The following is a 23,118-nucleotide window of genomic DNA, read 5'->3' as shown; positions in this document are numbered from 1 at the left end:
AATAGGAATATATTAAAAAATTAAGCTCAATTTTTTTATAAGGCACATCCCAGAATCTTTTAACATGATTAGATTCCATTATTTGTATGAAAATTTGTAGAAAAATTCAAAATGAAAAAGATAAGCAGTATTTCTAATTAAAATACAGTAAGAGATTTTAAAGTAAACTTCACATGAGTATCTTAGAAGTTTACAAAATTGGAATATCGAGCTCACCATCAAGCGAAAATGGATAGATAAAATGGATAGACCAATCCTGAGATGCTCTACACAGAGTTCATTTCTCCCAGTTGTCATATCAAGCCATTAGCAGGTTACTAAAGATACCATACACTAGCTCCAATTTTTTTATAACAAGACAATGAAATCCTTTCGCTTCAAAATAAATATGAATTTCTTACCTGCTTTTTGCTCTCTGCCACCGTTTGCAGGATGTGAGGGGAAGCTTGGATGAGCCCCAGGACCATAGAGGGTGTCACAGTGCTCCTGCACAAAATGGACATCAGTGGATGTGACACCCTTGACATGTACACACAGCCATTAACAATAGCAACTTGGAATTTTTTGCTGCCAGAAGTAGAGACTATAATATTGCAGAATATGTCCATTGGTTTTCTGGCTAAACTACCATGATATTAGCCACAAAATCTAGGTTCCCTAGATATCACTTTAATACATAGTATTTTAAGCCAAAATCAAAGAACAGAAATCCATAATGGGGGCTAAATTCATTCTCTCATTCTTGATCTGGCAAGCAAAGTTGAGGAAACTGAGTGGATGAGGAAGACTGCATAAATGGGCGGAGATATGTAAGAGGTGCACTAAAACAAGCGAAGAACAAATAGGTAAATGGTGTAATAGGGTGTCCTGTCTTATAAACATAGAACCACACCTTTTATAAGTGCGTGATCTCCTGTCTATATCAGTATATTCTTGAGTTAGAAATAAGGAATGAGGGCAGTGCTGAGTCCCTCTGTGCTCTTTAGAAGGACAAACACAGCAGGCATGTTGGTGAGGGTGGGACAGTGAGAATCTCAAGAACAAGACGGGGCAAGTCTACACACAGGGCCACTGGAGCAGAACAGGAAGACAGGGCCAGGGCTGGCACCAGGCCACCTGCTCATCCAGCCCCCCCAAGCCCTGACCAGCCTGCTCCCTGGGACTCCTCATTCCCTCCAGTCCACCCATTGAGGGCAGTGCCATCGCTGAGATTCTTTTGCCCCAAGCAAACCTCTCTGACCAACTATATCCTGAGTCAGTTTCATTTTCCTGACCAGGAAAATGTCCCAATCAGTACTTGTGAATTAAGTGAACTTATAAAACAAAGTTCATGTTAATTTTTAGACTTATTTTTAATTGAAACAACCATGAGAATTAGCAGAAAACTTCAACTCTTAACACCTTCAAACTTCGAACAGCTTAGGGAAAAGGTCATCAGTTGTACAAGTCTTGGCATGATCTTTACTATGGAACAGTGTTCACCAATAAAAGTCACACAAACCATTAGGGTACGAAGTATCTTTGAAGAGAAGATAAAACAAATGGAAGGTATGAATAAGTCATACTGTATAGAGACCCAAATCAGCTCTTAACCAGGGAAATTGTTAAAATATTTAAAATAATAACTGAACAACTACCCATATGGACAGAAGGTAACCTAGTTTGTTTTAGCTTTAGAAACAGATCTGTAGGCCTAGCTGGATGTTAAAATGCACACAAATAGGGAAAAAATGTACTTCTCGTTTGCCAGGCACTGGTGCTAATTTCACATTATTATCCCACTTAGTGCTCAAATTATCCTGTAGGGTAGTTACTAATACTATCCTTATGTAGATAAAGAACCAGGGTACAAAAAGGTTAATTAATTTGCCCAGCTTGTAAACCTCAGAGTGAGGACTTATACCAGGCACCTTGACTCCAGAGCCTCTCGGCCAACCACAGCATCTATCGTCCATCATGGACTTTAACATCAGATTTGTTTGGGGAGTTCATTCAACCACCTCCAACCTAAGTGTCTGTAAAGTGGGGCCAATGCCTTTCTTGGAGATGATGGCTGTATGTACATGATAAATGCCAGACGTCCATAGGAAGTACTGAGGGAATGCCAGTTGGTTCCCACCAACCTCTTCTTCCCTCCTGCTGACCAAGCCCGGAGGAAAGTGAATGCCTGTGAAAGATGCATCTCTGAGATCAAATTGAACAGACCCACATGTGAAGAGCTATGAAACTCTTATAAAGTATAGTCTACCTATATTAAATTCCACATGCTATATTCCACTCTGAGTTTTTTTTTAAGGTTTTATTTATTTTTAGAGAGGGGAAGGGAGGAAGAGAGGGAAACATCAACCTGTGGTTGCCTCTTGTGCGCCCCCTATTGTAGGACCTGGCCCACAACCCAGGCATATGCTCTAGCCTAGGAATACAACTGGTGACACTGGTTTGCAGGCTGCTGCTTGATCCACTGAACCACATCAGCCAGAGCCCATTCTGAGTTTTTTAAAACAAGACCTGCACAGGGTTATGAGAAAATGAAGGGAAAAATAGGGTGTGACATTTCCTTTTAAACCATCATGGCATTTAACATTTTAGTGTTGTTTTGAACTAAATTAATTTGTATTCAATTTGCTTTAGGAAATGTAGCCCTATACTTACTTACCTGCAGGCTTTCTAGACACAGCTTCCCGGAGGTTTTCTTCAGCACAGAACGCAGGACGGAGGTCTTGGAGGACAGAATGTCCCTCTTGCACAAAGGAGTGACCAGGGACCTGACTTCAAGAGCCGAGCCTCTGCTCCCTTCTGCGAATTTGTCAGGTGAAACAGCATCTCCTGATCCTCTGCCCTTTGCACAGTCAGCAGCCTTGATTCCTTCAAAGTAACCATGTAAAACATAAGAGGCAGAAGACACCTGAGTCAGCTTGTTTTCTATACAAAAACTTTGCATTTGCCAAGGCAATAACATGCTGTAAAGAAACTCAACCCTAGATCACTTGCAGCCCTAATATATCTGTTTAGGGAATACTATTGAGGTTTTCATTTGGAAACATAAAGAGAAGACAGAGAAGTGGCACTGGTTGCAACTTTTAATTCTAATCTACCTCCTGAGGGTAAAGATAATCAGGAGTTCGGGCTCCCAGGGGAATCTGGGCATCTATCCATGAATCAGCTAATAACTGTTCATCTGCCTCTTCTCATGACACCTGTGACTTGCACCATAAAACTCACCTGAGCTCACAACAAATAATACCCAGTTTTACTGCTTATAAGTGCGGTGGGAGGGAGAGGACAGAAGGCTTATGACAAAGATTATGAAATCAAAAAAACTAACATACTATATGTGCCCCCAAACCAAGCAACTGCCCTCTGCAAACACTTTCTCACGAGAGAGCACTGCCTTATGATCAACATTTGACAAGCATATATTACATGTCTCTGACGTGGCAGGCACTCCAGAGACAATGATGAACAAAACATACAAAGCCCCCATGAGGGATCCTTGTGATTAAACTGTTCTGTTGTTGACTGCAGTGTGGTCATGAGTCTACACGGAACACAATTACACAGAACTGGTCTACACACAAATGAGTGCATGTAAAATGTATGCAATCTGAGAAAACCCAGGGAGCTGGATCAGTGTTAGCTTCCGGGTGTGACGCTGTATTTCAGCTATGTAAGATGTGCTGCTGGGGAGAAATGGGACAAGGATATACTGGATCTCTTTAGATTATTTCTTATAACTGCAAGTGATCTATAGTTAGCTCAAAATAAAAAGTTAAAGAAATGCATATATAACAAGTAGTAATACCTGCCATTAAGGAAAATAATGTTGAGGTATGGGGACAGGGTATGATGAAGTAGCAGGAGGGTGCTGCTGCTTTGGGGTATTCAAAGACAGCTCCCTAGGCAGAAATCTGAATTCAGTGAGCCGTGCCCACATCTAGGGAGAAGCAGTCCATGCACCAAGCCAAGAGCAAAGACCTGATAGAGGAATGTACCTGGCATATTACATGGAGGGACAGGGCCAGTGTGACTGGAAAAGAGGAAACAAGAAGAGCTATGAAATAAGCTCAGGGAGAAGCTCAGGACTAGGTCTGGTAAGGTTTAGCAGAAAGGGTGCTAGATCCTGTTCTAAGTATACTGGGAAGACAATGAAAGATTTTAAGAAGGGGAATGACATAGTGCAGCTTGCATTTTAAAAGGAGTACCCTGGCCACTGTGTAGAAGACTAAAAAAAGGGCAGAATGACGGTAGAAACGGGAAGATCACTAATGATTTCCAGGCAAGAGAAGATGGTAGCCTGATCCATATTGGTAGCAGTTAGGTCATCAGAAGTGGTTAGACATTCGAAGTATGTTGAAGGCAAATAGCATTCATTCACGGGGCTGGAAGTTGAACTTGAAAAAGGGAGTGTCCAGATAACTGCAAGGTTTCTGGCACAAGCAATTGGGTGAATAGTAGTCTTGTTTCCTGAGATGAAGAAAATTGAAATGAGCAGACAGGGGGCAGGAAAAATCCTCACAACCTATCAGAGCGTGTTAAGTCTGAGGTGTTTGTTAGACATCTATGGGGAGATCAGGGAAAGCAGCTGAGCACTTAGAGTTCTGGGAAGAGGTCAAGGACAGACACACAGATCAATAGCACACAGATCCTATTTACTGTTGACAATGCCAGCAGTCACCTACGGAGTGAGTTTAGAGAGAGAGAGAGAAAAATAAAGCACTGAACCCAGGGCATTGAAATGTTTTCAAGGTTGAAATGGAACAGGAGGGACAAGGAAAATACACAAAGAAAAGGTCCATCAAGTAGGGGAAGCCACAAGAGAATGGTGTCCAGATGCCCAGGGAAGGGACCAGCCCTCCCAGGAGGCGGAGGCTAGCTTGGCTGCTGATGACCAAGAGCCCTCGAGAAGAGGGACATACTGAGCACGGCCTGAGGGTGGCAACAAGGAGGCTGCCGGCTACCAAGGCCTGTTTGGAGCTGGGTCAAGAAACAGTGGGAGGGAAGGAGACTACCAAGTGCCAAGGACCCCTGTGATGTGATAAATTCGGTGAGGAATATCAGCACACAAAATGTTAGGCTCAGATCTACCTGAGAGAGGAGCTGAGCAGGCAGAGAGTCTCCGAGCTGGACTCCCAGGCAGATGGGTGAAAGGGACAAAGTGGAGAGGGCCAGGGAGCTAACAGAGGCATCACACAGGCTTGCTCCTCTCCCAGCACTCCCTGAGCTTAGTGTATGCTACCCCACTTTACAAGATCTTTTCATTCTTCCTAAAGCTGTATGGTCTGGAATATAATAACCTCTGGGGTACCACCAAATAACCAGTTTAAAACAATGAAGCTAGCAGTAGGTTCTTTTAATCAAAGCCCCACATCTACGACAGATTTATCTTTCTCTGTCTTATGCAATATTCCTGTATAGGGCATGGTGAGATGTAAAATGGGATTATGTTGGCTTTGTGATGGTCTCACCCGAGACAGGTTGTACAGGGAGGTGTTTGGTATGACAGTTTTTAATGACCACATTGCATACATTCCGTAACTGCGGTCAAAGGGTATGACACTTCTACGACAAAATCCTATGAGAGTGAAACAAGACTATAGGTAAGAAATGCTGAAGGCAAAAGCATCTTATTTCACTTAGGTAACAAGCTCAGCACCCAGCTCTGTGCCTCATCCATCTGTTGTAAGATTAAGGTGAATAAGTAAGAGTGGATGTGAGCTATAAAAAATGCTAAAAGAAGTTCTTTTCCAGCCCTGGCTGGTGTAGCTCAGTGGATTGAGTGCAGGCCTGTGAACCAAAAGGTTGCTGGTTTGATTCCCAATCAGGGCACTTTCCTGGATTGTGAGCTAGGTTCTCAGTAAGGGGTGTGTGAGAGGCAACCACACACTGATGTTTCTCTCCCTCTTTTTCTCCTTCCCTTACTCTCTATCTAAAAATAAATAAATAAAAACTTAAAAAGAAGAAGAAGAAGCTCTCCTCCAGGTAGAAGGGAAATACTATCAGAATGCAACTTAGATCTTCAGGAAAGAATGAAGAGCACCAGAAATTGTGTCTAAGATGGCTAACTATAAAAGACTGTCTCCCCACAAACACACATGATTGCTTACAGGAAAAACAATCTTGTGGGGTTTAAATGAACATAAATGTAACATAGATGACATCGATAGTGTGAAGGACCATAAAAGACATGAGTAGACAGAAAATAGATCTATGCAATTTGCAAAGTTTCCACATTTACATGAAGTTATATGATATTACTGTGACTCCAAGGAGGCTGTAAGAAGTTAAGGATATTATGTCACAATCCCTAGACTAAAATTAAAAATAAAATAAAATGATGCAGTGAAGTATAGTTTAATAGGTAATGAGGAAATAGATTTCTAAAATAAAAAATATTCAAATAAACCTTAAAAAGACATGAAGGAAACAAAGAAAAAAGATTAAGAGAGCAAAGAGAAACACATGATAAAATAGTAGATTAAATCAAACCATATCAATAATTACTTGAAAGGTTAATAAGCCAAATACTCCAAAAGGCAGAGAATCTCAGATGATTAAAAAAACAAAACAAAACAGACTTTTACTTTAAAGACAGACAAAAGTAAGTTGAAAGTAAACCTAATACTTTACTAGTAACTTTCATTCAATACAAGCATACTGGTTTTGGAAAAGGCCAAATAAATTTTGAATGCTAGTCCCCTTTCACACACCTTAAAAAAACATAATACAGTTTATCAGCTTGTAAATATTTCACTTATTCAAAGAAGACAATGTCATCTCTCACATAAAAAGAATTCTGAAACATTTCTATTAGACAAAGAGCTCCTAAAATTTAGGGAACTGTTTTAGTTTTCCCACATTGTAGCATCCAGGTACACCAACCATAAATGCCTACTGAACAAATGTTTCAGTAGGTGCCCGGGCACATGCACTAAGGAAAAATTAAACACTTACCGCTTGAAGCCTCTGTGAGCTCTGAGAGGAGAAGAGACTGTTCAACTAAACACCCAGACTGTGTTAAACCAGGTTCAGAAGACTTCTTGGGGGAAAACGTTTAGAATAAAAAAAAGTATTATATCTTATTAATTACAGGATTACTAATACCTTTATAAAGATTTGAGTGAGCAGTACAGATTACCTAGAAACCTAATATTAAATCAATCAATCAATCAATCGATGAGAGGATTTTATCATCTTCATTATTTAGTCACAAAAGTATAGGGGAATCCAACTAAAAAAGAATATTCATTCTACCTGTGTCCTAAATACCTTATCAAACAACATTTAGTCCCCTAGGAAAAGTTTATAGGACACATTTTTGTTGTCTTATTGTTTGAAGTCCACAAACTACATTAACTGCATTCATTAAAGAGGAAATTCTCCAAACAGAAAGCATAAGTACTTACTAATCAAACAAAAGATATCAATACTGAGAACAGGAAAACCACTGCTGGCTAGGATAGAAAGCACTCGTATTAATGTGGAAGCCATTTCTCAATCATGGTTCATGCCCAAACAATCCAAGTGCAGTTCAGAAACAATCATTATTGGTTCTGTCAGACTGTAAGCCACTTTGAGATAAAAATGAACCTACTGCCCCTGAAGAATCTTTAACTGACCATCAAACATTTATACCAGTCCCAATAAAATCATCAGGACATGTGCTAAATCAATGCGCTGGAGAAGGTACAGAAAAAAGACTTCAACTCTATCAGTGCTGGGTGTCCCTCCTCACTATGGAAATGGGACTTGCTGTGCCAAACCCAAACTAACAGTATGAAGCAGGAACTGTTCATGAGAGATCTAGCTCCTTGTTTACATCTGAGTTAAGGTCAAGGGCAGTCAATAGTATCACTCAATTCACCTTAGTTTTTTGATCATCTTGACAGACCTTGAACCATCATCAGCAACAAAAACCCGTACAGTTCCCTGAGGCGAGTGAGCAGAGCAAAGGACCAAGTACCAAACAGCACCTGCTTCTGGCCAGCAAGAAACCAGGCACTGTGGCAAGGCCAGGGGCCAAGACCCCGCACGAGGAGCCAGCGCCATGTAAGCAGCACGCTCGCTGTCCACCTCCTCTGGCAGCTTTCTGTTGGACCATCAGCCTCTACAACCCCACTCCATTCGCAGAAGACACACTGCCTCATCTTTTCATACAGCTTTTCCAAAAAGCTTTTACTCAAAGCTGTCTCTACCAACCAGTAAGACAACAACATATTAACAAGTAGGAAACACACACACATACATGCATGCACATAATTTGAAGGGATCTTGAGTCGTTAAAACTGCCTTCCCAGGAAATCAAAGCTTTATTACCCTGTGTTTCCAGTAACTGATTACCTCAGAAAGGTCTGCTGAAGTTTCAGCCACGCTCGTTCTGTCTGCATTAGGAGGGGTGGACGTACTGAACGTCTGGAGAGCAGCTGCCTTAGTGAGACTGGCATCCAAGTGGCTCTGAGAAGACCGTCTCCGACGTTTGGGTGACTGGGCAAGGCACGCAGACTGTCGACATTCACCAAGACGTTCCTTTTTGGCTGCACACACAAAACAAAATCACAGGCATGAACATTTTTTTTAACAGTGTCATTTTACAATTTTGTATGTCATCATTTTAGTAAAATTTAATGTTCAAGTCTAAAAACTTTAGCAACAAAAAGGAAAACCTAGTACAATTAATTCAAAAAAGGTAAGAGAACATGACTATTAAAATCATACAAATTTAATTAGAATTAAGTTTCTTCAGACTTTAAAATGAAGAAAGATATGCTAAAATACTTTTGCCTTGGTGATATAGTATCTCATTCTGTGTTTAAATTTACATTGAAACTTATTCTTTTGAACATTTCAAAGGATGTGGTTATGGTCTAATATTGGTCTTGCTTTGATTGTGTATGATTTTGTAAGAAACAGAGTCACAACGTGACCAAGTTTTTTAGCTACTAAAAAGAATTTTACTCTGGAGAATTACAATAATCATGTTAATAAAATATCTTAAAACCCAGGTAAATACTGGAAAATAGATAAGCTACAAACTGCAAATAAAAACCAGTACATCTGAGCAGGTCACGCACTAACAGGCAGTCTTGAGCTGCAGTGCACCTCGTGTAGGGAGGTGTTGAAATGGGATATGAAGATGGGATAGAAGATGGTTCAAGAGGCCAAACCAAAATCATCTGGATCCTTCCTTAGTGTGCAGAGCACTTGAGGTATGATTATGGTGATTACAGCAAGGCCAGGGCTTGTCTAATTCTTCTGTTCCAAATGCTTTGTGGTCAGAAAATCAAAGGTGACAGAAAAAAATAACCAAATGAATTATAATCTAAAAGTTATGATACAGAATATGGCAGGCTATTAAGATGTCGATTTAGATATATCTGTTTAAAATATCGGGTATGGGTGTTTGGTATTCATATACATACTAGCTGAATTTAATAATAACCCTATAAAAACCAAGTTTGTACACTCAAATTTGCCACATGCCCTATTCTAAAGATGAAATGAGCTAACCATGTGACCCTGTGAAAATGTAGGCTCAGAAATGGTTGCTATCAGGTTTTTTCAAGAAAAACCAGAAATGCAGGTTTTTGTATAAAACATCCCATTTAAAAATACAACTCTGGGCCCTAGACAATTAGCTCAGTTAGAGCATCATCCCCCCACACAAAGATTGTGGGCTTGATCCCCAGTCAGGGCACACACAAGAATCAACCAATGGGCCCTGGCCAGGTGGCTCAGTTGGTTGGAGCATCATGCTGTACACCAAAAGGTTGTGGGTTCGATCCCTGGTTGGGATATGTATAGGAGGTAACCGACTGGTGTTTCTCTCTCATGTTGATATTTCTGTCTCTCCTCCTTCCTTTCTCTCTAAAATCAATAAACACATCCTTGGGTGAGGATTTAATAAAAAAAAGAATCAACCAACAGCCCTGGACAGGCAGCTCTGGTGGTTAGAGTGTCATCTCGATACACCAAGATTGTGGGTTTGATCTCTGGGCAGGGAACATACAAGAGTCAACCAATGAATGCATCAACAAGTGGAACAACAGATCAATGTCTCTCTCTATCTCTCTAGTCAGTAAGTTAAAAAATGAAGAATCAGTGAATGAATGCAAAAGTGGAACAAATCGGTATCTCCCTCCTCCTTCCTATCTCTCTGTAAAATCAATCAAATAAAAATAAAAACAAAAACACAACTCTGCTCAAAAGGACTGCTTTTGCACTGTGGAACTAAATCTTTTTTTGGTATCCGAGGCTTGTCTGAATAAATACAGAAGTCCAAACTGACTGAATTTCTTTTACTCACTCGTGCCTGTTTCCTTGAACTCTTCCTCTGCCTCTGAGAAATCAGTACAGGCAGTAGTTCTTTCCTTTTCCTTTATGGATTGAAAGGCTGACTGGAAGGCAGATATTCGCTCTCTTAAAGAACTGACATTTCGATGCAGTACAGGGCTGCCCTGTTAAAATGCAGACACACAGAGCATATTATATTATAAATCAAATAAAACATAGTTTCTGTGTTCTAGGCCTAAAACCATTGAATCTAAAACCAAATATAAAGACTTTTGGAAGACCAGAGGTAAGAAATTAGTGCAAGGGAGCCTCTTCTCCCTTAACACACACATGTTCAGTTTGAACATTCGATGTGCTGCCGTCATCTGAGTTTCTCCCTCTGTCCCTCCCCGTTTTTGGCAAAACCTGAATGAAGAGGAATAGCTGTGTGGTATGTATACATATGTAGCCATGGGCTGGTCAATGATGATACTAAGTCTATGGACCAGACAAGAAGAACTCTGGAGTAGCTGGAAAATGCTTTAAAAAGGCTCCCAAACAAAACACACTTCCAATTATTTGAAGGCTTAACAACTCTTTACAAAATCCATTGAAAATCACCTGCGTGACAGCTTTGTCACATGTCCTGCTTTAATCCAAGCCAGTCTCATTACTCACCTTCACACATACACACCCTCTCCTAGCTCCTAGGAGGCCAGAATCACACATACACATCCCCTCGAAGCTCAGGCACCCACGCTCACATTTACTCTCATCTCTGGCTCTCTCCAGCTAAATTTTTCCTCATTTCATGGGACACTACCTCCTTAGAGCTGAAAGCTAGCCATCCACTTAAAATTCCACGCTAAATGGTTAGATGGGCAAACACAGGAGCTCTCTGCAAACTCAGCTCATCGGGTTTCAGCCAAAGATTCACAAAATGAAACTGATACAAGCAGGATAGATATGCCAGAAAAAATGCAAGTAATATACAATTTAAGAGTTCTGTTTAGCCATAAAACAAACAACTGAGTTAAGTTCTCTACCCAAGATCTTCCCCCCCCTTTATCATTTAGACTAAGGACATATTTTTACTGCTTTGGAGCTTGTGGCAATTAACAAAATTACACCAATGGGCAAACATTAAAATAATAATATACCTCCCTTTAAGATATTTTAAGGAGGAAAATCCATTACAATTTTGAAGCCATGTTTGATGGTAAATCTGCTCATAGATTTGATTCGATTCCCAGTTAAATACATTCGCAAAGCAAACTCTGTTACACAGTAACAAAGCGCTAAAAAGTCCCACAGTGACTGACGACGTAACCTTTGTGACATGAACAGCATACAGCCGCCATTAAAGCTGGTGGCCAGCTTTATCTCTGTGAGACATGGAGAAAGGAAGGGGTTATCCCAAAGTCCTCCATTTTCCTCAAATATGCTTTTTTGGGTAGTCGTATTTGAACACAGTAGGGGTAGGTTCAGGATCCTAGGAATTTGGAGCACGCTGAAATGCTGCTTAAAACAAATTCTAGGTGCCCCAAGTCAAAACTGGTTTTTCCTGATGGAGAATATACAAAGTAAATGAAACATTCCAAATGAACTGCTTTTTTGATGCTTTTGTCTTGTGAATCGTGCAAGTCAACAACATTCTTCCACGTACCAGAAACTGTTCCAGGCGCTCAAGGATGAAGGGGGAAATCACGTTCTAGAGTAAAGCTCTGAAAACACAGTAATATAGTTTCAGAGACAAGAGGTGCTATTGAGAAGATAAAGGAATAGCTATTCAGTAACTAAAAGGGCTTCTACCGGAAACATATATTTGAGTTCAAACCAAAACAATGAGAAAGTGGTAGTGACCTTGACTGCTGTGGCTCAGTGAGTTGGGAATAGTCCCATGAACTGAAAGGTTGCTGGTTCAATTCCTGGTCAGGGCACATGTGGGGGTTGTGGGCTCGTTCCATGGTTAGGGCATGCAAGAGGCAACCAATCAATGTTGCTCCTGCACATTGATGTTTGTCTCCCTTCCCCTCTCTCAAAAAATAAATAAATAAAATCTTTATTAGAAAAAGTGTTAGTGAAGGGAAGGCAGTAGGGGAGGCAGGCATTCTGCAAGAACAGGCAGAACAAAAGCAAAGGCCCAGATGGAAATAGGATGCAGCAGAAAGAAGACCAGAAGTGCCCAGGGGGTGAAGGGAGGCAGGGAGATGAGGCCAGAGCATATTCTCAACAGTGTTAATAACAAAAGCCTAATCAGAGTGGCAGGCAGTAGTGGAGAGGATAAGAGAGAAGGAAGTGGAGTGAGACAAGACAGACAAACTGTTCGAGGGTTTTGCTGGATGGACTGGCATAGAAATAGGACATGGGGAGGTCTAAGAAAAGTTAGAGATAAAGTTATTAAGGTTTATTTGTACTAACAGAAACTGACCCCCGCCCCAAAAAGGAGCATAACTACAGAAGAAACACCAGCTCAGAATAACATACGTGGTCATAATAACGTCAACATCTGTATATTGATGTAACCAAATTATTGGGAAATTGTACAGAGGGGTGTCAAACTGATTATCACTAAGGGCCACATCAGCTTCGTGGCTGCCTCCAAAAAGCTGAATATAATTTTAGGGCTGTATAAATGTAACTACTCCTTAACAGCTTAGGAGTTGAAATTACATTTGGCCCTCTGAAGGCAACCGACAAGGCTGATGTGGCCCCCATGGGGGCCCATGAAAATGAGTCTGATACCCCTGTTGTACAGGATGGGGAGCACACAGTGTATATACAATAATAGGTATGAGGAAGAAAGAGGGCTAGATTTCTGTTTTCCATGGTGGGAAGTCAATAGCTAATGCCTCAACACTGAAAGATTAAGAAGTAGCAATTAAGTAAAAGTAAATAAAAAAATTCAGTAAAGTTGGCAGAATACAGAATTAACAAAAATCTGTTGCATTTGTATACATTAACAACAAACTATCTGAAAGAGAAATTAAGAAAACAATCTCATTTACAACTGCATGAAAAAGAGCAAGATATCTAGGAAAAAATTTAACCAACAGGTGAAAGACCTGTACACTAAAAATTTTAAGAAATTTATGAAGACACAGATAAAAGGAAAGATATTTTGTGCCCATGGATTGAAAGAATTTATATTGCTAAAGTATCCATAGTACACAAAACAATCTATGGATTCAATATAATCCCCACCAAAATTCCAATGTCATTCACTACAGAAATAGAACAATCATAAAATTTGCATGAAAGTACAAGACCCTGACTAGCCAAAGTAATCTTAAGAAGGAACAAAGCTGGAGGCATCATATGCCCTGACTGCAAACTATATTGCAAAGCTATAGTAATTAAAACAGTATGGTATTATCATAAAAAAACAGACACAAAGATCAATAAAACAAAAATAGAGAGCCCAGAAACAAACCTGTGCATATGGTCAATTAGTTACAACAATGAAGCAAAGAGCATACAAAGGAGAGAGGTCAGTCTCTTAAATAAACTGTGTTAGAAAACTAGGAGACTTCCAGCCAAGATGGAGGCCTAGGTAGACACACTGTGCCTCCTCGCACAACCAAAAGAAGGATAACAACAGTTTAGAAACAAAGTAACAACCAGAAGTGACAGAAAATTGAACTGTATGGAAGTCAGACAACCAAGGAGTTAAAATAGACACCTTCATTCAGACCAGTAGGAAGGGTGGAGTCGGGCAGCTGGGTAGAGAGGGGTTGAGGCACAAAAACCAGTGGCACTGGGAGCTCAGGCGGCAGCTGGCAGACCCCAGGCACGGGGTGGCAACGGGCAGACCCAGCAAGGTGGCGACTGTGAAGCAAGGCACTGCGAGCAAGGCAGCTGGCTGACGTAGCAGCCCCACATTCGTGAGCAGATAAACCAGGAGCAATTGAGGAGCGAGACAGACCACGCAACCCAAGGTCCCACCACTCGGAAATAGAGCCTCAGGACACTGATTGAAAACACCTGTGGGGGTTGAGTTGCAGGGAGACTCCCAGCCTCACAGGAGAATTCAATGGAGAGACCCACGGGGTCCTAGAAGGTGCAAAAGCCCACCCACACGGGAATTTGCACCAGAAAGGCCCAGTTTGCTTGAGGGAAGCTGCGGAAGGAACTGAAATCTGACAGAGGGCAGAGCAAGTGCCATTGGTCCCTCTCGGACCCTGCCCCCACATACAGTGTCACAACTCAGCAACTGGGTTCCCCCGCCCTAGCGAACACCTAAGGCTCCACCCCTTACAACGTAACAGGCGCAACAAGGCGCACTCGCGCGCACACACGCCCAAACAGAACACATCAAAGCTCCAGAGCAAATACAACTAAGCAACCAAGAGATAGCCAACCTATCAGATGCACAGTTCAAAACACTGGTAATCAGGATGCTCAAAGAATTGGTTGAATTTGGTCGCAAATTAGATGAAAAAATGAAGGCTACACTAAGTGAAATGAAGGAAAATGCATAGGGAACCAATAGTGATGGGAAGGAAACTGGGACTCAAATCAATGGAGTGGACCAGAAGGAAGAAAGAAACAACCAAACAGAAAAGAAGGAAGAAACAACTCAAAAAAATGAGGAGAGGCTTAGGCACCTCCAGGACATCTTTAAACATTCCAACGTCCAAATGATAGGGATACCAGAAGGGGAAGAGGAAGAGCAACAAGTGGAAAAGTTATTTGAACAAATAATGAAGGAGAACTTCCCCAATCTGGCAAAGGAAATAGACTTCCAGGAAGTCCAGGAAGCTCAGAGAGTCCCAAAGAAGTTGGACCCAAGGAGGAACACACCAAGGCACATCATCATTACATCAGCCAAGGTAAAATGAAGGACAGAATCCTAGAAGCAGCAAGAGATAAGGAAATAGTAACCTACAAAGGAGTTCTCATCAGACTGTCAACTGACTTTTCAACAGAGACCTTGCAGGCAAGAAGGGGCTAGAAAGAAGTATTCCAAGTCATGAAAGGCAAGGACCTACATCAAAGACTGCTCTATCCAGCAAAGTTTTCATTTAGAATGGAAGGACAGATAAGTGCTTCTCAGATAAGATCAAGTTAAAAGAGTTCATTATCACCAAGCCCTTATTTTATGAAATGTTAAAGGGACTTATCTAAGAAAAAGAAGAGAAAAAAACATGTATAGTAAAATGACAGCAAACTCACAATTATTAACAACTACACCTAAAACAAAAACAAACTAAGCAAACAACTAGAACAGGAACAAAACCACACAAATGGAGATCACATTGAGGGTTAGCAACAGGGGAGTGGGAGGAGGAGAGAGGGGGAAAAGGTATAGAGAATAAGTAGCATAGATGGCAGGTAGAAAATAGATAGGGGGAGGGCAAGAATAATATGGGAAATGTAGAAGCTAAAGAACTTATGACACATGGCCATGAACTAAAGGGAGGGAATGTGGGTGGGAGGGGGTGTGCAGGGTGGAGGGGAATGAAGGGGAGGTAATGGGACAACCGTAATAGCATAATCAATAAAATATATTAAGAGAAAAAAAAATACTGGACAGCCACATGCAAAAACATGAAATTGGACCACTATCTTCCACCATACACAAAAACTAACTCAAAATGAATTAAACACCTGAACGTGATAAGACCTGAAACTCCTAGAAGAACTCCTAGAAGAGAAAATACAGGCAGTAAGCTCCTTTACATTACTCTTGGCAGACTTCTTTGATTTGGCAACAAAATAAAAAATGAACAAGTGGGCCCCAGCTGATGTGGTTCAGTGTACTGAGTGCCAGCCTGTAAACCCGAGGGTCATTGGTTCAATTCCCAATCAGGACACATGCCTGGGTTGCAGGCCAGGTCTCCAACAGGGGATTCTCAAGAGACAACCACACATTGATGTTTCTCTCCCTCTTTCTCCCTCCCTTCTCCTCTGTAAAAATAAATAAATAAAATCTAAAAAAAAAAAAAAAAAGAACAAGTGGGACTACATCAAACTAGAAGGCTTCTACACAGTAAAGAAAACCATCAACAAAATGAAAAGGAAACTTACCAAATGGAAGAAAATATTTGTAAACCCTATTTGATAAGGGGTTAATATCCAAAATATATAAAGAACTCATATAACTCAATCACAAAAGAACAAACAGTACAATTTAAAAATGGACAGGAGATCTCACTAAATATTTTTCCATAGAAAATAAACAGAGAGTCATCAAATACATGAAAAGGTGCTCAACATCACTAATGATCAGGGAAATGCAAATTCAAAACCATGATGCAATATTACTTCACACCTGTCAGTTTATTATAAAAAACAAAACAAAACCAAAAACCAAACAACAAATAGTTGGTAAGGATGTGGGGAAAAGGGAATAACCATTGTGCTCTTTTGTTGGAATTGAACAATAGTACAGCCATTATGGATCAAGTATAGAGTTTCCTAAAAAAACTAAAAACTGATTATCATATGATCCAGCAATTCCACTTTTGGATCTATCCAAAGAAAACAAAAACACTAATTCAAAAAGACATACCCCCCCATACCCCTATGTTCATTGAAGCACTATTACAATAGCCAAATATGTAAACAACTTACACACACACACACACACAGACACACACACACACACACACAGACACACACACACACACACACACAGAGTGGACTATTACTCAGCCACAAAAAAGAATGAAACCTTGCCATTTGGGACAACGTGAATGGACCTGGAGAGTATTATGTTAAATGACATGAGATGGAAGAACAAAGACCATAAGATTTCTCTTATATTTGGAATTAAAACAAAGCAAACATACAAACTAAACAACAGAAACAGAGTCTAGGAAACAGGTCAACCTGATGGTTTCCAGAGGGGAAGGGGTTTGGGGGAAGGGCAAAAAAAGTAAAGAAAAGAGGTCCAAATTTTCAGTTATAAGTCAGTCACGGGGATTTAATGTACAGAATAGAGGATATAGTCATTAATATCACAATAACTTTGTACGGTGTCAGTTACTAGACATCATGGTGATTACATCATTAGGTAAATAAAACTTGCATAATTAGGTTGTAAACCTGAATCTTACAGAATATTGTATTTGAACTATTTTTTTAAATTAAAAAAAAAGCAGGCCACATAAAGGATAAGGAAACAAAATATGCATTGATTGAATTATTGGACAGGATTCTTTCAGTTCTGCACTCTAAAATACAGTGGAGCAATGCCTTCGAAATTTTGATGGAAAATATGTCCAGCCTAGATTTCAGTTATACTAAGACAATCCATAACTCAATGTGCTGATAGAATAAACATTGTCAGAGGCGCAAAGGCTCCAGAAAAATGAGGTAGTAAACCAAGAAAGGAGAAAGATACGTGATCCAGGAAACAGGGAATCCAAATTGGAGAGGAAAAGGGAATTACCACAGATGATGAAAAGAAGTCGTAAAATGACAGCTAACCAACCAATCCAGTGGCAATCAAGCCAAGAGGAGGAAGAAGACGGGAGACACCAGGGAAAAGAAAAGATAGACTCCTAAGGTTTGCAACTCTTGTCAAAGTTTGGTGATGGGATTATATGAGAAATTATAAGACTAAACCAAACCTCCCCCAAAATTATGAAGCACAAGAATAACAAAAGTTGTGCAAGAAAGGAGTATGACTGTAATATACTACAAAGCAGCTTGTAAAAAATGTCTACATGATTAAACATACATGCTACACCCTAATTTAAACAAAAAAACTGTAGTTGACTATTGGAAGCAATGGGAAAGGGGAAAGTGTCAGGACAGCTATGACAAGAAGATGTGAGACAACAAAATCCTCCTTTTCCCCAGAAATAACAACAGTGAGTCTAAAGCACTCCATATTGTAGGCACTGTTATCAGTGCTTCGTATCTACTAATTTATTCGTCCTCATAAAACCCTTGCTATTATCACTCTTATTTTATGCACGAGAATACTGACAAAAAAAAATCTCGCCAAACTCACAATTAATAATAAAGCCAAGAACCAACCCCCAGTAATAGAGCTCCACTGTCCATATTCGTCTCTACTCTTACAAGTTCTCGGAAGTCTTTACACTCTAAAAATGATTGTAAACACCAACAGCTCTTAGTTTATGTTGGTTGTATCTATCAAAAGAGTATTTTAATGGCCTTTTCAGAATTGTGGACATTCTTCTTTAATGGAACATAAAACTTAAAGATTTCACTAAGGTTGGCTGCAATGTCAAACATGAAATCCTACCAATGAACCTTCTCATACTGTCTTAGGTGAACTTCTGTGGGTCTCTCTTGCAATTTGAGGGCATATTTTGTATATGCTGGCAAATATGGCAAATATTTGTCATGTGACAAATATGGGTTCACTCAGCAATGCAGATCTTCCAAATGTTGACATATTTTACTATGTAATATCAAAACATCACATTAGTTAATGTCCCCACTAATCAGAAAAGTCTAGCATTATCAAGCTAATGGTGGTGAATTCTTTTCCAAAATTCTAGTTTTCCCTAGAAAACTCAATTTTTTTCATTGGTAAGAAATATGTTTTTCTTTGAAGTGGCACATTCATTTTTGAGAAAATGTCAGCCACATTCCCAAGTCTGACTAACCATGATATGTGTCAATCACTTTCAAGGAAAAATTTTGTTCCATGAAAAAAAGTATTCAGCTCACAGCCCAAACAATTACACGTGATTTTTCTCTAAACAACCAACTTCTGTGTGTACTTTGGAAGTACCTGATGCATACTTTCCATTTCATCACATGTAATACCTACCACTGAGAATAAAATTTATAATTTTTATTGCTTCATCAAGAATTTTAAGTGAAACTGGCATTATTATTATTTCTTGTGAATCCTTGTCAGTGATGTATAAAATGACAACTTGATGCCATCAGTTTTACCCACCACTCTTTGGCATTAAGAGCGTGAACATCAAGACAGTGAAAAAAGGCAAACAGCGTATTAGGCCTATTACAAAAAAGTTTTGACCTTTTGAATGGAAAACTCAGGGATCCCCAGGGATCTGCAGACAGATAACCTTTGAGAACCACTGCATTGCACTGTACAGCCTCCTGCTCACATGCTGTCTGAAAATGAACAATAAGGAAGTGGCAATGTAAGCACATTATAAAATATGAAGGCCAATGCCACAAGAGTGAGAAGCAGTTGTCCTTCAAAATGGATAAACTGGGGACTGTGTCTTTGATAGCAAGGCTTGTAAGACTACTTGACTTTTTAGGAGCCAGTATTATTCTACTAAAAACCTGCAAAGCTATGTAAATAGTTCCCTATCAGCAGACAAACAGTTTGTTCCCTTTCACAAGGTTATCCCAAATATACTTTGTCCTGGGGAACTCCTGCCCTATATGGCAACAAGTAGTAATTGCAAAAAATTACACTTAGAGATATTAAAAGCAAAAGGTTGAAAAACATTGCCTTACCTCACTATAGAAAAGCAGGCATGAACTAGAAAAATATTTGCAAAATAAAACAGCTCCTCTAGAAGGTAATTTTTATCCAGAATCTTTTAATACAGCGGTAGGCAAAACTGAGTTTGCAGTTGTGAGTATGCAAAACAAGAGTTTATTCTTATTATTTATTCATTATGATATTATTTCCCATATGAATAACTGGATATCATCAGTTCCACTAACTGCACATTCTCTCTATAAGGCAGAGAAAATGCCATCTCTCCAGGTCCAAAACAGGAAGAAACACTTTACAAAAGCTTTGTAACAGAGCAAAACATTCTCCCTAAAAGAATTCATGACGGAACTTAGAAAAATATATATCATACCGGTAAAGGGAAACTCTGTGTCAAAGGAGACTTCTCTGCATTCTTTAAATTCCGTTGCTGAGCAATGAAACGAATAAGGTTGTTTGTTTCAGGAGAGCCCCGGACACCAACTGTAGAGCGTCGTCTGGATTTTTTAAGGTAGGATAATGACTTTCCTATAATAAAAACTCTCTTTTAAATTGAAACAAAACAAGGCAAACATCAGTAATCACGTCCTGACGATCTGTGATGTAGCAGCTTGAGAAGGATGATGATAAACACATGGTACAGAAATCTAACTAGAGAATTTATAGGGTAAGCTCATACATGATCAGCTGGATAGGAATCTTTGTTTTGTCCATTGACTTATTCCATTTTCCTGGAATAGTGCCTGGTACACAGAAGGTATTTATTAAACACAGTTGTGTGAGATGAACACACAAATATATTTATAATTAATAGTTATCATTTTGTTTCATATTTTCTTCACACAAAGAGGGCCATATCTTGCTTTGGACCAAGAGTTTCTCTTTTTCAGAATTAGCCAGTCCAAACCCCATGAGTTGAAAGGAAAGATCTCCATCAGGCCACACATATTCTCCTGTTTTCAGTTCTTCAAGGTGAGTTGCTTCTTTAGATACCTGTCTAGTTTTGGCACACTACCCTGAATTCTAGCTATATGCCTAAGCACAAAAAATTAGATTGTTACAGGCCTAGGAGTGCTGCTCTTGAGAAAACATGGAATGAATGGTGTGCCACCTTAGTCTTGTCTCAATCATGTATTAGTCTAGTGCCCTGACTTTCATGTCCCCCTTTACCTTCCATTTCTAAATCTAATTCCTCTCCTGTATTTCTCCTCCATCTAAGTCAGATTTCACAGGCGAATTTCATTCCTAACACTTGATGTTAGGAATTTTCTGTTTGTGATTTTGAAATAGGCAAACTCCAATCCTTCAACATAATATTTTCTTTCTTTTTTCTTTATCCTCACCCAATGACACTTTTTTCATTGAGTTTAGAGAGAGGGATAAGGAAAGAGAAACATCCATCGGCTGCCTCCCGTACCTGCCTGGACTGGGGATCAAACCTGAACCCTAGCTATGTGCCCTGACTGGAATCAAACCTTTCAGTTATAGGATGACACTCAAACCAACTGAGCCATACCAGCCAGGGCATAATATTGTCTTAACTGGTCTTCCACTTTCTCTTATTTTTGCCATAAATGACTATAAAATGTCTTACTGTTTATAGTACAGACTCTTGTATCCCATGTGTTAGGTCAAAAGTGATTTACACACATTCTTTCCCAGTGAGGGCACAAAGCACAACTCTGACCTGGGAATATTCTCATCCCTGGTCTCCTGCTATGTTAGATGAACACAGCATGTTCACAGAAGTCTCTCTGATCAAACAAGTTTGCAATTCAATCAATTTAGACATGTAAAATAGTAAGCTACATGGGATATGTGAATAAAATTAAGTTACTAAAATTACTTTTAAACTTTAAAAGCCCTGAGACAAAATGACTTCTCTTACCTGAACAGTTCTTTACAAAGCTTTCAGGTGTAATTCCCAGTTGCTCCACAGTTACTGTGGAAAAGTCCAAAGGTGATTTAAAAGTATCTGGTGTGCAAGGATCAGGAGTCACTTCAGCTGCATGATTCAGAGGTGTTACAAGATTCTCATTTCCCAAAATGAGAGAGGCATTTTCTGAAACAGACAACATGTTGAGGGGGCTAAGCATCTTTATGAAGACACACACCTGAATTGTAAATTTCACAAAGAGGCAACAGATCAGTACATACCAGCATTAAGAGCAGACTCCTTGGTTCCAGGGAATTCACTGTCTTTTGAGTTGGTAGCCATCTAAAAAGAGAGAAGAGAAAAAAAATGAAGAACCCCATTCCCCAGGTTAATGTGATTCGATGAAGATCCTCATTCAAGACTGAATTCTAATACAATCTATACTGGTATGAAAATGTCACGAGTACTTTTGGAACTCAAATTAAATGGAAACGGAGGAAACTGCTGTTCAGGATGAAACAAAGCAATCCCCATACTATAAGCTACCAATTTTCAGCTGGTGTGCTGCAAGAATTTTTAGCACATGCAATACCTGACTACTTAGTCAGGGGCACTGACTTCTTTTCCCTTAGATTGTCAAATAAAAAAAATGTCGACAGCCAACAAAACAATAGTTGTCTGGTGTGCATGAAAAAATATATATTTTGGCGTGCCACAGAATTTTGATAATTAGTTTAAGTGTGCAATGAGATGAAAAAGGTTGAAAACCGCTATCAGCCATAGATTTTCAATCTTAGCGAACACCTGAATCATCTGGGTACCCTGCAGAAGGCCAGCTTTGTGGACTTCCAGGAATTCTAACTCAGGAGATCTGGCTGGGCCCCAGGAATGTGCATTTTGAAAAGCACACCGGTGATCCAGCCAAGGACGCAGGAGAACCACTGTCTCCGTGGGGCAGGCCAAGTGGAACACACTTCTGAGAAACAGCACTGCTATACTATACCTGGAGTTCAAACCAGGGCACTTGCCCCACCTCTCACTCCTGCAACTCGGTTCTCCTTCTCCTTGGGTTTATTCCGGACGCCCCGCAGCACATGAGTGTCGTGGCTGTCCTGCCTTCTAGAGCTCGGCTCTTTAGTCCTGAAGGGAAAGCCAGTAGCCGGGCGTCCTGACTCGTCCCAAGCCGCCGACACCGTGGACTCGCAGGCCGCGGTACCTACATTTCAGCCCCGCATGGACGCCGCCCGCCGCTGGATTCAAATCGCCCGCCCCGCCTCCTCGGCATCACGGCATTACTGTATGAAACTCTACGCCGCCACCAGCAGCACGTGTCCACGGGCACCCCGAACCCTCCCAGACCTCTACCTAGCCGTCCGAGGAACACGAGTAGTCTCGTGGGTACAAGGAAAAGCGACCGCTAGCTGTGAGTGACTCACTGAGCAGAGAGAATACTTGCTAACCTGCATCCGTGGGGACTACTTCCCGTGAGAGTCTCGCGGAGGAACCCTTCAGTTAGACCTTTGATTACACCCCTCTGATTTTGATTGGATGCTGCAAACTTCGAAAAGAA

General features: G+C 40.3%; 1 protein-coding gene across 3 annotated transcripts in view; it reads right to left on the bottom strand.

Annotated features, from left to right (window-relative positions):
• Positions 1-23,016, bottom strand: part of CDCA2 (cell division cycle associated 2) — a 50,037-nt gene extending 27,021 nt beyond the window's left edge. Inside the window, exons 1-10 of one of the 3 annotated variants that reach the window (XM_045853547.1) lie at positions 22,769-23,016; positions 22,552-22,688; positions 21,830-21,890; positions 21,561-21,734; positions 20,046-20,200; positions 10,301-10,451; positions 8,338-8,531; positions 6,952-7,036; positions 2,657-2,865; positions 402-486 (exon numbers count right to left, since the gene is read on the bottom strand). In XM_045853547.1, coding sequence (XP_045709503.1) covers positions 402-486; positions 2,657-2,865; positions 6,952-7,036; positions 8,338-8,531; positions 10,301-10,451; positions 20,046-20,200; positions 21,561-21,734; positions 21,830-21,890 — 1,114 coding nt within the window. In that variant the 5' untranslated portion in view covers positions 22,552-22,688; positions 22,769-23,016. Of the gene's footprint in view, positions 1-401; positions 487-2,656; positions 2,866-6,951; positions 7,037-8,337; positions 8,532-10,300; positions 10,452-20,045; positions 20,201-21,560; positions 21,735-21,829; positions 21,891-22,551 lie in introns of all 3 variants that reach the window. The other 2 variants (XM_045853546.1, XM_045853548.1) reach the window with 2 other exon arrangements.
• Between the last annotated feature and the right edge of the window lie 102 nt (positions 23,017-23,118).

The sequence above is a fragment of the Phyllostomus hastatus genome, unplaced genomic scaffold (assembly GCF_019186645.2).
Source record: "Phyllostomus hastatus isolate PE091 unplaced genomic scaffold, TTU_PhHast_1.1 phas_contig_98, whole genome shotgun sequence".
NCBI classification, from domain to species: Eukaryota; Metazoa; Chordata; class Mammalia; order Chiroptera; family Phyllostomidae; genus Phyllostomus; species Phyllostomus hastatus.
The sequence above is the reverse complement of the archived record's forward strand: the minus strand, read 5'-3'. Positions and strand labels throughout refer to the sequence as shown.